General features: G+C 52.1%; 1 protein-coding gene across 4 annotated transcripts in view; it reads left to right on the top strand.

The window, feature by feature from the left end:
* The first annotated feature begins 7,599 nt into the window (after nucleotides 1-7,599).
* Nucleotides 7,600-15,737, top strand: part of VLDLR (very low density lipoprotein receptor) — a 32,538-nt gene continuing 24,400 nt past the window's right edge. For 2 of the 4 annotated variants that reach the window (XM_029055727.2, XM_029055723.2), the window contains exon 1: nucleotides 7,923-8,094. In XM_029055727.2, coding sequence (XP_028911560.1) covers nucleotides 8,016-8,094 — 79 coding nt within the window. In that variant the 5' untranslated portion in view covers nucleotides 7,923-8,015. Of the gene's footprint in view, nucleotides 7,680-7,922; nucleotides 8,095-15,737 lie in introns of those variants that run through there. The other 2 variants (XM_029055725.2, XM_029055726.2) reach the window with 2 other exon arrangements.

Raw genomic sequence — 15,737 nt, 5'->3', positions numbered from 1 at the left:
AGAGAGAGAGAGAGAGAGAGAGTGCCTGCTTGGACAAAAGGAAAATGTTGCAGCCTTAAGAAGGCAACTAAAGACATATTTGAAGACCTTGCTGTTTCTGGTAATTTGCAGAAAATTTCTATCTGTTCCTATAAAGATGTTATCAAAACAATTAAGCCGATCGTTTATTTTAATCTCATGAAGATCAGAAAAAGGTACAACTCTCCAAATCTTTTGGGTAATAATAATAATAATAATAATAATAATGACAGTAATGTTGGTATTTGTTAAGCGCTTACTATGTGCCAAGCACTGTTCTAAGCGCTGGGGTAGAAACAAGGTAACCGGGCTGTCCCACGTAGGGCTCACGGTCTTCATCCCCATTTTACGGATGAGGGAACTGAGGCACAGAGAAGTGACTTGCCCAAGGTCACACAGCTGACCGGTGGCGGAGCCGGGATTAGAACCCATGACCTCTGACTCCCATGCCGGTGTTCTTTCCACTGAGCCCCGTCAAAAGGGATGTACAGTTCAAAACATCCCAAGCTTCACGTAAATTACTGTCGTGAAAAAAAAAAACGAGGCCCGAACCACGGGGCTAGCCTTAACCGTCTAGAGGAAGGGTAACGATTTACGAAGAGTACTCGGAAAACTGGACGTAGAAAACAATTTGCGTTCTATGCGATCACTTCCTCACTTCCAGACTCAATCCCCTTACTCGAAAAGCCTAATCACACTTCCGTAGGATGGCAAAAAAGGGTTGACTTCCAAATATAGCCCAAGAGAGGATTCGCAATCTTGATCTACTGAAATTTAAGAGTGCAGTTATACTGCATCTCCCAGGTCTGTAAATCAACCTCCTTTCTCTCCTGACACATTACCCACATCAGTCATTGTCTCGACTGAAATTCAATCGGTGCCTTCTCTCGTCTAGGGCAAACGCAATCCCCTTTTCGTTTTTTACAATCTTCCCAACTTCCCAAACCACTCTAGATCGTTTTTCCCCCCACCACAGCCAGCTATTTGTACATTCTACAGAAACACTATCAGTGCCATCTTGTAAATCTTCCTTTACACCTCATCTCTTTCTGAACTCGGGGCAAATTGGCCCTACGATCTTCTGACGTGGTCGTTCCGTAAACCCCTCCTTCCTACCTCGTTTCTGACTGTTCCCTAAACCGAAGGGTGAGAAGATGATTCCCTGCGTGTGTCTGTGCGTCTCCTTTCTTAACAGAAGGGCAGCTGTTACGTCCGCTCTCGGGAGGAGAATCACCCATACCTCAAGGCAGAGGAAGAGAGGTAACAGATGGTAAGGAGGAGGAGCTGTCAGTCACCTGGGATAAGAGTTCCCCGAGCTAAAGTCCAGGTTGAACCGTCCCTTAGACGGTGACATCGAACTCGACCGAAATCGAAGTGGGATATGTAGTCTTGTTGAGTGGAAATCAATCGATGGTAGCGATTGAGCGCTTACTGGGGGCAGAGGACTGTACAATGCGCTTGGGAGATTACTAATAATAATGTGAGGACAATAAAGCGGTAATAACAGACACACTGCCCGGGCACCCCGCTGCCCGCCTAATCGCCGGTGGCACTCCGTGCCCCGGGGGGAATCTGACTGGCACGGACGACAGACTGTGAGCGGTGCTGGCCAAGAACCCGAAGTCTCGGGACCAAGACTCATCCGTCAATCCTGACAGAAGACTACATCATCGTCAATTTATAGCTGCCTTACTGCACCCTCCTTAAGAGGCTACATTTCAGTGGTGAACAATTTTCTCTATCCCTGAACATGTTATTTCACTGACAAACACATACATCACCACGTGAGCGTGTCCCTGGCATTTCAAGAATTGCCTCCGCTGGGCCGACGTCGGGCACGTAATACGTTCACTCGGTCCAGGTAAAAGTTAGAGGCTTTGACCTTTTCTCTAGGGGACGACAAAACCGTGTAGGCCTTCGGAGGCAAAATGATACTATTCTGTCTTCCCGCTTTGAATTACGGGAGGTTCAGGAAGGACCCTCTGGCCAGCGGTGGGCCCCGAAATTCAAATTCAGCAGGCAGTTGTCATCGGTGGGGCTCACTGATGCTCATTCACCCTCCGCTAGGCCATGCAGGGGCCTAATCCCGGCCCTGCCACTCGTCTGCCGTGCGATCTTGGGCAAGCCGCTTCGCTTCTCTGGGCCTCAAGTTACCTCGTCTGTAAAATGGGGATTAAGACTGCAAGCCCCGTGTAGGACAGCGACGGTGTCCAACCCGTCGTATTCACCCCAGCGCTCTGTACAGTGCCTGGCACATAGCAGGCGCTGAACAAGTACCACAGTTGTCATTCTTCTTCTTCTCATCCACTACGGATAAGTGTTTCAGGGAGCCTCAGGCCTCGTAGATTGGGTGGCCGTTCATCCTCTGTTCAGTTGGTTTGGCCCTTGCCCGGTATGGATAGGGCACCAGATGTCTTCATGTCCAGTATATTCATTTTAAAAACCCAGCCCCCCTCTGCTTTGGCTCCTGTCGCCGCGTCCCACGCCTCGGAAGGCACGCCCCCCTCTTTCACGGCGACTTGGTGGAAGGCGATGGCTACGGAAGAAAGCTGGAGGACGGGCAGGGGTCACCCCAGGAAAACGCTCTAGGTTCCATGGATTTGGGTCAAAGGCCCCTTCTGAAGTCACTACGTTACACCGCGGAACCGACACGATGCACGTCGGTGACTTCTGGGTGGGGAGAAGCGTGTCCAGGATTCTTAAGGGTGACCGGCAGTGACCACTTTATCCCCAGTCTGCTCTTTGTAATGTTTGGTATTTCAGCACGGTTGCTCTGTTCTAAGACTGAAGAGTCTCTTGCGCACCACCCCAGCCACCCTGGCATTCAGTTCCCAATTGTCTTCACGCAAGGCAGATGGTCTTGATGGGCGGGTTCTCGACCTTCTAGCAGCATCTCATCCCTCTTCACCCTTCTCCAGCTCACCCTCTTCTTCCTCTCAACCCCAACTTGGAGCTATTCCTCCCTCCACATTCCCCCGCTCACACTCTGCCGGTAGCTTAGAACACCCACCCCCAACCATCGGGCAAACTACAGCGATCCCCCTAGTCAAATCCCTCCTTTAATCTCACCTCCTCCGACAAACTTTCCCCGTTTAATTTCCCAGCATACTGAGCCACGTCATCCCTTCATCCTCACCAGTGGTGCTGTTTGAGTGCTTACTGTGTGCAGAGGACTGTACTGAGCATTTGGGAGAATACAACCGAGTTGGTAGATGCAATCCCTTCAGACAACTCTAGCATTTATGAATTTATAAGCACCCTCCCTGTCACTCGTGCGCATCCGCTTTATATCTTTTCGATCCCTCTAGTAGAAAATATTTGTATGTTCCTCTCCCCCGTTCGAATGCAAGCTCCTCGTGGGCAGGGAAGGTGTCACTTTTATTATTCACGCAGTGCGTCGCACATATTAAGAGAGAGTGTGTGTTTGTTAAGCACTTACTATGTGCCAGACACTGTACTAAGTGCTGGGGTCGATCCAATCTAATCAGGTTGCATGTGGTCCATGTCCCACGTGGGGTTCACATGTTAAGAGTCTTGCCCAAGGACACGCAGCAGGCAAGTGCCGGGGCTGGGATTCGAACCCAGGTCCTTCTGACTCCCAGGCCCACGCTCTATCCACCCGGCCGTGCTGCTTCTCATTTCCAGGTATTTTCCCCTTTCGAATGTAAGCTCCTTGTGGACAGGGAATCTGTCTCATGCTTCTGGTGTACTTTCCCAAGTTCAGTATGGAGTAACGCAGCCGGTGGGTGCTCAATAAACATCTTCCGTATTCCTACCACTTTGGGGAATCCCAACTCTAACCAGATCCCGCTTCTCACGGCTCCACGGCTTCTGCAGATGTTGGCCTCTGCAGTCTCTGGCTCGTTGTGCCGAGACCTATTGACATTCATGCCTTTATTGTCCTCTGAGAGAAAGGACAATCTTCTTCCCCATACACACTCCCACCTCTGAGCAGTTTACAGCGCATGAATGGTCATTATCAATATTTCAAGGTTTTTAGCTTCCCTCCCGGAGTCTTCCTGGCCTTCTTCCACCGTATTCTACCTCTCTATGGGAAACAGATTATTTTTTAATGCTGAGCCACGTCACGTGAAACAGTTCCTTATTTAACTATAAAACGTTATCCGCGAACAGTATTTACCGAGCGCCTACTATTTGAAGAGCACTGTACTGAGCACTGATGAGAGTACGGTGGAGTTAAGTAGACAGGATCCCTGCCCTCGAGGAGCTATAACGGAGCAGCCCCGACAGCCACTCAAATAACTTACACCGATGAAGGAAAGAGAAATGACACGTGTTAATGCTTAAACAACTGGAGATGCGGGGATTGTCTCTATCTGTTGCCGAATCGTACTTCCCAAGCGCTTAGCACAGTGCTCTGCCCCCAGTAAGCGCTCGATAGATACGATCGAACGAAGGAACGATACGAACTTGAGTTCTCTGGGAGGTTGGGATGGCACAAGTTGCTTAGACGGCTCAGAAGTGCCGGAGTGACAGTTAAAGGGAATAGAAATCGAGTGAGGGAGGCCTTCTGGAAGAAATGTGATTTCAGGAGGGTTATGAAGATGCGGGGAGCTTCACCAAGTTTAAAGGGATAAAAAGTTAGAGGGAAGAAGCACTACATTTCAAATCCTTTGCTTTCCTCCTCGGCCTAGGACGTTGAGCTACCTCCATTCTCACCTCCCCCCCCCCCCCCCCCGCCGAAAAAAAAAATAGCTTTGCGGTTCATTTTTAAAAATCACTGGACTCACGGGAATTCTCTTCGGTCCGCAATATTGACATTGGCCCACTTCACATTTAGTAGTTCCACACCCTCCACTGAACTGCACTCTCAGACCCGTCTCCAGGTAGACTGCAAATCCCCAGAGCGGTGGGCCAGGCTTGAGCCAGAGCAGGGTAGCCATACACCGTCATTTTAGGCTTCCGTCCGGGAGAAGGGTGTCACTGTCTGAGGCACTTCTGTGTAGGTGCGAAAAAACCGTCGTGCGTTGTGTGTACGGATTAGGGTTCCGAGCCCCAACGACCCGGAGGCACAAAGACACGTTAATGCCCACGGCTCCGCCTCCAGGAGAGACCCCGTTTTTGAGTCCTGGGATTGTGGCAGGGCCTATCAGACCAGACCTCCCGGGACCGCCGTGGCCTAGATCCTCATCCCCGAGGCTGGGCCTGAACTTCTGCAGATGAGGAAGCAGGACGACATTCACCCAAGAGCCCTCTTTTTCCATCTTTTCACAGATCTAGCTAACTCTGGGTTAAATGCACTACTCATTAGTTGGGGAAAAATTCATGTCATTAGGTCACGGTTACTTAACACATCGAGTCGAAAAGTCTTCTAACAACACTTAAATGGAATTATTTGTAGTTCACAGGCAAGAGTGGTTTTATGTGAGGACAAAAAATGGAGAGTTGATGTTGTCATCGGGGGAAAAATCTGGTGCAGGATTCCCCCAAAGTAAGAGGTCCCGGGCTGGGCGAGAGAGGGAGCTTCAGTGTAGAGCGGAACTACCGCAGAAGTGCCTCTCCTCACCCTCTCCTCCTTCCTTTCTCCCCCAGTTCAAACCTGAAAATGGAGCCGCAAGCCCGGATGACCTGGCCAGGGTCACCGAATATCTAATCGTCAGTTCTGTTCACGGGTGAGGGAAGTGAGGCACGGGGAGGTAAAGTGACATTCTTACGGTCAGCCAGACCGTATCTGGTTTGGGGGTACGTAGTGGGACCCGAATCACCATAACGGGGCAGGACCACACGGCCGCCTCGCTGCCAACCCCTTGCCCGTGTCTTCCTCTGGCCTGGAACTTCCTCCCCCTTCAGATCTGTCAAAGCACCGCTCTCCCCACCTTCTACACCCTCCCAGAGTCACGTCTCCTCCGAGAGGCCTTCCCCAATTAAGCGGCATCACCTATACGCTTGGGACTGTACCCCTTAAGGACTTTGATGGTCACCCCACTCCCAGCACTTAGGTACGAATCCTCGTACGCTATCTCCCCTACCTGTAGTTTATTTTACGTCTTCCCCTCTGGGCCGTAGGCCCCTCGTGGGCAGGGAAGGTGTCCGCCAACGCTGTTATACCGTACCCTCCCAAGTACTCGGCGCGGCGCTCTGCCCACGGCCAGCTCTCGATAAGTACGACCGACGGACCGGCCCCCAACGCCGTTCACGAGGGGGGCAGAGATGGCAGAGAGTCGGCGAGGTCCGTCTGCGGACAAAATAAAACCCCTCCGTTTCAAACGGGCACGTTTGAACGTAAAAGTTCACAGCGGAAGACAGGTCCGGCCCTGGATTCCCCGCGCCCAGATCGGCAACGTATAACAAAACATCACATGACGTGGCACGCCTCGAGGCGACGCAAGAAAAGGCCCAACGTCGCAAACGACACACGGGCACGCTCGGGCCGGTAACCGTCGAGTTCTACGGCCGCTCGTCCCGGAGGTCGGAAGTAGAACCCGCGCTCCGGGTCGACCGCCCTAGAAGCGAAAACCCTTTTCAAGTCGTACTCACAGAGCGCGAGCCCACCGACGTCGGCCGGAAAAGCGAAGGCCGCCTTCCGCCGGGGTCCGCGTTTCTCGCTGAGCCCCCAGATCCCACGTTAACAGTTCGGCCTACGGTACGAGATGGGACGATCGCTCGACGCGAAGGGGAAGCCTAAAAAAAAGCAGGAGCGCGATAAGCACGGTAGAGACGCAGCGTGGCTTAGTGGAAAGAGCCTGGGCTTGGGAGTCAGAGGTCATGGGTTCGAATCCCCACTCTGCCCCCTCGCCAGCTGTGTGACTCTGGGCAAGTCGCTTAACTTCTCTGCGCCTCAGATCCGTGAAAAATGGGGATTAAAACCGCGAGCCCCACGTGGGACGATCCGATCGGCCCGTATCCCCCCAGCGCTTAGGACGGCGCTCCGCGCACAGTAAGCGCTTAACGAATCCCGCCACCGTCCTAAGCAAATCGCAAGCTCAAAGGGCACGGCGGACGACGCCAGATTCGCTCCCTGGAACTCCTACCTCTCCACTCCCCCGGGGTCGCCCCGTCGAACGTCGGAAGTCCACCGAGAAGGATCGACCCGTCGGTTCGCCCTTCTCCATCGAAGGTGAAGCTTTTAATTCTACTACCTCCCCCCCCCCCAACTATCATTTAGTGCAATCGGCAATCAAGTCTAATCCTTGCCCAGGGAAGGCAGACCTAAACTATCTCCCTCCTCCGTCACAACCTGGGTTATCCCAGTCGTTTTCTCTCACAGAAGAAAAACCACAAGCGCGCACGAGCAGCCAAAAGAAACTTTATTTTTAGTCCGGCGGCCTTCCAGAGCTACAACCCCCCCCCCCTTCTTCTGTCACCCTCCCGGAGGTGATGGAGAGGAGGTAGGTAAGGGTCCTCGGGGCCCCTCTCCTCGGCAGGGGGGCGACGGGGCCGCCCCCCCGACCCCTGGAAGCGGCAGGTCAAAAGGCAGGGGAGCGAGGGCCGGCGCCTGGGAGCGGGCGGGAGGGAGGAGCCGGTGATTAGCGCCCAGCTGCGGCGGCAGGTTCCCTGCATGAGGAAATTAGGGATTGGAAGCTTGGGCCGGCCAACCGGCGAGCCCCGGGGGGGGGGCCTCCGCCGCTCCCCACCATTATATCCCCTCCCCGACGCCCCGCTACGGGGAGCGGCCTCTAGAAGCAGAGAGGACGGCGCCGGTGGGGGCCCCTTACCTTCCTCCTCCTCCACCCCCCCCTCCCCCTCTCTCGGCTTCGGTCCTCCCCCCCTCCCTCCTCTGCATCGCCTGCATTATTTTCGGCGAGCAGACTCCGCTTGCACACAGCTGCGGCGACGGCAGCTCGAGCAGCGGGGGCAGGGGGAGGGGTGGCCGGCTCGGTTGGCGGGGGAGGGGATTGTGCAAGTCGTTGGTAAAAGGGGGGGGGGGGGGGCTCCGTTTCTCCTCCCAATTCTCCTCTCTTCCCTCTCCACCCCCTTTCCGAAAAGCTGCTAAGTTGCTGGGAGGACGCGGCGGAGGAGGAGGCGGCTCCGGCGCTATGGGCTCGTCCTCGCCGTGGGGACTCGGGTTGCTGGTGGCGCTCTACTGCCTATGTGGCGAGCTCAGCTCCGTCCACGGTAAGTGGGAAGGGGGTCCCCCCCCCCCCCCCGCCCCCCGATTTGGTGGCCATGCCTGCCTATCTGCCTCGCTGTCTGGGGCCGGTCTTCCCCCCCGCCACCCCTTCCTGCCTGTCAGCGCCTAGGGGAGGGGAAGGGAGGAGGAGACACGAGGGATGGCGCGGTCCCGATCCGACTCCCAAATGCTCCTCTCCAACGCCCCCCACCCACCCCGAGGGCTCCCGGAATGGAGGGCTTCTCCCTCTCCTCTTGAGCACGCTTGGTCCCTTGGGCCAAGTGGGTTTGCCGACGCTGGGCGAAGCGCTCCGTAAGCCGGCAGAAGGGAGGGGAATCCCCCCCCCCCCCGGCCGGCCTCGTCCCCCTCTAATCCGGTCGGTTCCTCTCTCCTACGGCTCCCTCCCCCCGCCAGTGCCGGGGAAGGGGGACGGGAGGGGCCGGTGCATCCCTCCCAATTCACCGCGATTGCGAAAAAGCGACCCCCTGCCCCTAACTGAGGGTTTGATCTCTCTCTCCCCCACCCCGCACGAGAAGATGAGCGGCTCGGGGCTCAAAGGCATTTGAAGGGCCGGATCTGGCTCTTCACACCTAGGCCGGGGAAGGGCAGCCTCGTCCGGTCGGATCTGCCGCTTTGGAGGCCTGGGTGGGGGGGGGGGGGGGTCTCCTCCCGTCCGGCGAGGGAGGCGGGGAGGGGCAGAGAGAATCGCCTCGGCCGGGCACGTTGCTTCCATTACTCGTGTGGAGCTCTGCACGCCCGCGGAGCTGCCTGCTGCGAGTCACGTGTGAAATGGTTACTATCCCAAGCCGGTGGAGTCGACCCTCTCCTCCGCGAATAGACCGAAGTACCCGCGTCGAGACTCTGGGTTCCGGAAGCGGCGAGGCCTTCGGCCCGGGGTACCGAACCCCCTTCCGTGGCCACGCTTTGAAGCGGTCGCTCGGCCGACCGCGTTCGGGCAACCCCCGGATCGCGGGGTCGGAGACTAGCCACATGGCAAGAGGGCCCGATCGGTTACGGAGGCCGGCGCGGTCCCTTAGCCTCCGTCCCGCGAGGGAATCGACGCCTCCGAGTCCTCTTCGCAGACGGCGTCGCGTCGGTTCGGTCGTACTTAGCGAACGCTCACCGTGCGCGGAGCGCCTTCCCGAGCGCTCGGGGAGGACGGTTGGGCGAGACAGACGACGGGGGCCCGCGGTGGAGACCGCGGCGATCCCGTGTTCTCGCCTGAACCGTCGGAAAGGCTTCTCGGAGCTAAGCTAGCGTTTCTTCACCGGGGGACGAGCGGGCGTGTCGCGCCCGGAATCGCTCTCCCCTTGGAGATGAAGAACGCGGACGGGTTCGCGGGATTCACGTCCCGGTGTTACGGGGGCCTCCTCGGCCTCTAAACGGCATCTTCTCGCCGTCCTTTCGGACTCCTTTCCCCGATCCGGCTGCTGAAGCGGGCCCTCGGTAAATCAAAACCAGCTTTTGATAATACGTACTCCTTGGGGTGGTTTTGAGGAAGTCTTTTAGCTGATGATGAGACTGGTTTGAATAACACTGAGCTACCTGAGAATACTGCTCGGTTTCGATCCGAGGGGATAGCTGACTTGGAGTGACACCCCTCTGTGGGTAGGCACGCTCGACTATTACGATCCCGCTAAACCGCAAGAGAGTGCTTGCAGACGCTGACTCTTACGAAGGCGCTTTGCTACAAATTCCTAGCATATTAGATGTGCCTGTCTTAAAAGCCAAACTCCTCGTTAGGATACCTGAAGGCCAAGTCGATGGGGCCTCTGAAGAGGAAACAGTAGGTCGACGTCTGGAATTGATGATGATGATGATGTTGGGATTTAAGCACTTACTGTGTGCAGAGCACTGTTCTAAGCGCTGGGGTGGATACAGGGTAATCAGGTTGTCCCACGTGAGGCTCGCGGTCTTAATCCCCATTTTAAAGACGAGGTGACTGGGGCACAGAGAAGTGAAGCGACTCGCCCACAGTCACACAGCTGACGCGTGGCAGAGCTGGGATTCGAACCCATGACCTCTGACTCCCAAGCCCGTGCTCTTTCCACCGAGCCACGCTGCTTCCCTAATTACTACTCATGGCTTCCATAACTTCACAGAAGCACTCTTTCCTGCACGTGGAAGCAACGCTACTTCAAATGAGGGGTTTTTTTGTTTAACCTTTCTCTGAAAATACCTAAAGATGCCTCTGAGGCTGGCCAAGCTGGGAAGTGACAAACTGCTCCCAAGTGTCACTTGATAGACTCTCTTCAAGTCCCTTTCAAATCATAGCTTTCAGTGTGCCATGCCTGTTATAAGCAAGTATCATGTCTTTAATTTGGGGTGAAAGGATTGGTAGCAAATAACTGCAACTCTCCAATGTTCAATACATGGGCTATAACTATCTCCCCGGAATAGTAGACCTGTTGTGTGGTTGATTTCCCTCCCGCCCCCTCCCCAAATAGATTAGATTTAAGAAGTGTTAGAGAACCTACTTCGGGGTGCTTCATGCTATGTTAAACATCGCTAATATATGAAATCTTAAAGTAATTCATAGCATCACACTAAACTCCCAAGTGCTTAGTACGGTGCTCTGCACGTGGTATACACTCGATAAATTCAACTGATGGATCAGGAGCTGCAATCTGAGGCCGCCACAGAGGCCAAAGCTTTCTGCTAACTGGTGGTTATCTTTCAACTTCAGTGAGAAAGCTATCCAGCTGGAGTGAATGAGCCCCCTCCTCTGTTAAGTATCTTCCAGCGGACTCACTCATAAACACCTGAACTCTATCCGATCCTCAATTTTATAAACTGATCCACTTAAACTGGTCCAAGACCCTTCAATTGCCAAATTGTAGCTAACGGCGGAGTGACCACAACTTCACCTGCTTCAGCATCTTGCAGCGATGCATTGGATTGTCTATTGCATGTCAGTTTGGTGTGAAAGGGGAAGATGCGCCTATAGCTGCAATCCTTTGTAAAGGAACTTGTGTCCCCCCAAGTTCACCTTTGTCGCATCCCTGTTTAGGGGACTGTCCTGTGGCTCAAATCTGGCCGATCGTGGACAGAGCTTTCGAGATACATCCACTGTTCAATCTCCGCTCGGGTAGGGAGGGACTTGCTTACCCGGAGACACAATTGATATCGCCCGATGCTACCTAACCTCACCCTTCTCGCACTGCAGCCCAGTCCGCACACGCTTCACCCTAACACAGACCTCCCTACTGTGCTTCTATCTCCTCTCTCTGGCCAGTAACCTCTTGCTCACATCCTCCCTCTTTCCCCTTCCATATGACGGACCACCACTCTTCCCATCTTCAAAGCCCCGCTGAGATCTTGTCTTCAAGAAGCCTTCTTTGAAGGCTTCCCTCCCTTCTGCATCACCTATGCGCTCTCACCCCTTAAGCAGTTATGTACTCACCCCAGCCACCCAGCACTTCTATTGCTTCTCTTATCTGCAATCTGAAGGTCCGTCTCCCCGACTAAATCGCGAACTCCTTCAGGGCAGGGATCGAGTCTACCAACTGTCTCTCACGGGGCTCTGCACAAAGTAAGCGCTCGGATACCAACCGTGGGGCGCTGGCATCGGATAATATTGGAGGCTGTAGTCTGGGGTATGTAGATAGTTTGTTAAATGCACTTGGCTCACGCCGGTCAGTTTTTGTGTGTTGTCTTGCTTTGTCTTGGTAAATCAGTAGTTCTAATTGAGAAAAGATTGAATGACTTAAAAAATAGGTCTTTCTCGGAGACCCTCATACTTGGCTTTCCAGAAGGCTTAAATAGTCAACTGTCCAAATGTTCTTCAGTCCCTTAAATAGAGCACATCTCATCAACTTAATTGCTGTAAGAGTAGAACCAATTACCGCAGAAGAAATCCACCAAGCAGTCCAAAGAATTTCCTTTTAGACCCTGCAGCTAACCTAGCTAGCTTGTCACCACTATAGATTGACATCCCTGCCCATACTGACCCTGTCAATTGCCTGCTGACTTTGAAATTCAGACTTACTGATCTTGTCGGCGTACACGTCCTATCAAAGAGTTCTGGAGCAAGTCACAGTGGTATGTATAGATTACTGCACTGAATGCTTGGGATAGGGTAGGTGGCCACAATCCCTGCCCTCAAGGAGCTTGAAAGGGCTGTACGCGTTTCCAGCCGCCCGTCGTCCCAAGCTGTCTCTGGCATAAAACCCGATGAGTTCGATCGGTGCTCTGCACCCAGTCAGCGCTCAAATACCATTGATTGATTGTGTAAGTCGGACTTGGACAAATACCGAACGGCATTTGAGTATCAGGTCCTTCAGGCCGGCTTGATAAGTAACAGGCTGCGAGGCCAATGCATTTCAAAACCTACTTCATCGCCGAGAAAAGGAGAAGCTTTGCGGAAGGTAAGTTAAATATGAAGTAGTAGCCATCTTTACCGTGGTGCCTTCTACAGACAGAGACTTTGCTCCACAGGAAAGCCTTCTATCAAAACATTTTCTGGTCATCCTGAAATTCATTGGCACCCCTATATTTGAATTTAAGTTCCACTTGTTAAAGGGATAATGGGTGTTAAACTTCAGGACTCCATCTGAATTGCTTTAGGCAGCACCATTAGTCTTGAAAAGAATATTAAAGTCCTTAATGGTATTTGATGTACAAAGCACTGTACTAAGCGCTTGGGAGAGTACAGTGCAACAGAAGGAGCCTTCCTTCTAGAGAAGGACAGACAGGCTTGGGAGTCAGAAGTCAAGGGTTCTAATCCCGACTCCGCCACTTGTCAGCTGTGTGACTTTGGGCAAGTCACTTAACTTCTCTGTGCCTCAGTGACCTCATCTGGAAAATGGGGATTAAGACTGTGAGCCCCACGTGGGACAACCCGATCACCTTGTATCCCCGCCCCCCCCAGCGCTTAGAACAGTGCTTTGCACATAGTAACCACTTAAATGTCATCATTATTATTATTATTATTGTATGTTCAGAAGTGTTTAAAGGGTACAGATGCAAGGGCGACAGAGAGAAGCAGTGTGGTCTAGTGGAAAGAGCACGGGCCTGGGAGTTAGAGGTCCTGGGTTCTATTTCTAGCTCCACCATTTGGCTGTTGTGTGACCTTGGGCAAGTCACTTAACTTTTCCGTGCCTCAGTTCTCATCTGTAAAATGTGAATTTAGACTGTGAGCCCCATGTGGGACATAGAGTGTATCCAACCCGATTATCTTGTATCTACCCTCCCTCTTCATATCCAACAGACAATTACTTTCCCCCCACCCTCCCCAAACCTGAAGCATTATTGAAGGCACATCTCCAAGAGGCCTTCTCTAAGCTCTCATTTCCTTTTCCCCCCCCCCCCCCTTTCTGTGTCACCCCGATTTGCCCCCTTTCTTCACCACACCCCACAGCACTCGTGTGTGTATCTCTAACATATATATTAATGTCTGTGTGCCCCTCTCGACTGTAAACTCGTTGTGGGCAGGGCTCGTGTCTAACAAGTGTTTATATTGTACACTCCCAAGTGGAAGGAGCACGGGTTTGGGAGTCGGAGGTCGTGGGATCTAATCCCGACTCTGCCACTTGTCTGCTGTGTGACCTTGAGCATGTCACTTAACTTCTCTGTGCCTGTTACCTCCTCTGTAAAAATGGGGATTTAAAAAAAAAAAAAAAAAGTGAGCCCCACATGGGAATCTGATTATCCTGTATCTACCCCAGCACTTAGAACAGTGCTCAGTGCAGAGTAAGCGCTTCACAAATACCATTATCGTTATTATTATTATTAATGCAGTGCTGTGCATACAGTGAATGCTCAAATATGATTGTTTTTGTTGTTTGAAGAGGAGGGAATAGGGAAAACGAGGACTTTGTCTTGGAAGGCCGATTGGAGATGTGGGTTTTTTTTTTTTTCTTTGTGTGGTTTCATTTTTTATAAAGCTTTGAAGATGGGAAGAGTGGTGATCTGTCTTTTGAAGGGGGCAGGAGTTCCAGGCCATAGAGAAGATATGGACAAGGATTTGTTGGTTAATCAAGGTTCGGTAGGTAGCTTGGTGGTAGAGAAGTGATGTGTACAGGCTGATTTGTAGTAGGAATTCAGTGAGGACAGGTGTGAGGGACAGCCGATGGAGTGTTTACCCTGTGCAGGGCACCGTACCCAGTGCTGGGGAGAGTACGATGCAACAGATTATTATAAGGAATTTGATGTGGAGGTGGATAGGCAACCACCAGAGGTTCTTGAGGAGTGGGAAACATGGGCTTGATCGCTTTTCTGAGGCAGAGAGAAGAGTGGGGTGAGGCAGGGAGGGCAGTGATGAGATAGGCTATAAGCGCTTGGATTACGGTGATAGTTGAGAGAGGAAAGGGTGGATTTTAGAGAGGTGACGGTAGAACTGACAGACTGAATATGTGGGTGGAATGAGAGATGAGGTTAAGGGCTTAACTACTTAATGCAGGAACTACCTAGTTCTGGTTGATATTAGCCATAGCACTTCAAGAAGGCTTTTAACCTGTAGGCACTTGCTTATGGAAGAACATGCAGTACTTAATTGCCAACACTTTATTTATTTTTGCAATCTCCCAATTTTATGAGGGAAATATGGCAACAGGGAGCAGGAGTAAGATGGAAGAGAAAGTAAGAGGACATTTAAGACTCTGTTTACGAAGTGCTGCATATGATGGGAGCTCAATGAGAGCTTCAGGGTTTACCCTCTCTTTCTACCCTGATGTGCAGTGTTATCACTGCCTAGAGTAACCAGCGTGTGGTACAGAAGACTGCCACTTCTTTAAAAAGGGGAGGGAAAATTCTGCAAGTAAAAAAGGGTAGTTGTCTTCTACTTCAGAGAAGATATTATTCAGATGTTGATCGCAAGTCTCTATCCTTGATTCCGACTGCTATACTTCCACTGCCTTCCATCCCAGCTTGCACGATGGTGGCTCTCAGTCCCTCCGTCTACCAAAACGTTGAACACGGACTGATGTAATCGGTCGACTCCCGCTACGTTCCGATCCACTCCACTACCGAATAGTCTTCTCCAGTACTCTTGAATGCTGTTTTCTGGGTTCAGGCAAGCATCCTAATCTTCATTTCAATCTGTGTGGAAAGTTGGGTGCCTAGCGAGTTGGAGAACCTACAAGACTAAAGAGAAAATGCCCTCGATTGACGCACGAGCCAAAACAAACCTCCTGAAATGTCTCCACTGCTTTAGAGTATAAACTAATCAGGAAACAGATAAGGGAGCATAAAGTTTATACTAGGTCACTGTGTCATCTTTGCCTTGAAAGCATGACCTCTTGCTTACATTCAAGGCAGCAGCTGTCTTGAACCTGGCAGCACATTCTAAAAGCTGTGCTAGTTAGGCCCAGTATGAAGGATAATAGCTCTTAGATTGCCTTGCATAATGTGAACTCTCTTTTTAAAACTGAGCAACCCGGTGGAACACTGGCAGTTGTGAAATGGACTGAAACTTCAACCAAATTCACCTGTATCCAGTTCCAAGCTAATTGCTGAAAGCATCATTTAATCTCTCCGGTTCTACAATTTAGATTTTTTTTCTCCAATTTCACTATATTGCCATAATGCATATTCTTGAGTGAGCCGCATCATGCTTTTAAGAGTCTCTTGGGGAGGGAGGTTGTCCACAGTACTATGAAAATAGAGCATTTTAAAAGCTGCTTGTTTTGGGATTGGCTCCAAGTATGAG

This window comes from Ornithorhynchus anatinus, chromosome X5 (assembly GCF_004115215.2).
Source record: "Ornithorhynchus anatinus isolate Pmale09 chromosome X5, mOrnAna1.pri.v4, whole genome shotgun sequence".
Taxonomy (NCBI): Eukaryota; Metazoa; Chordata; class Mammalia; order Monotremata; family Ornithorhynchidae; genus Ornithorhynchus; species Ornithorhynchus anatinus.
This window is presented reverse-complemented; position numbering and strand designations above follow the sequence as displayed.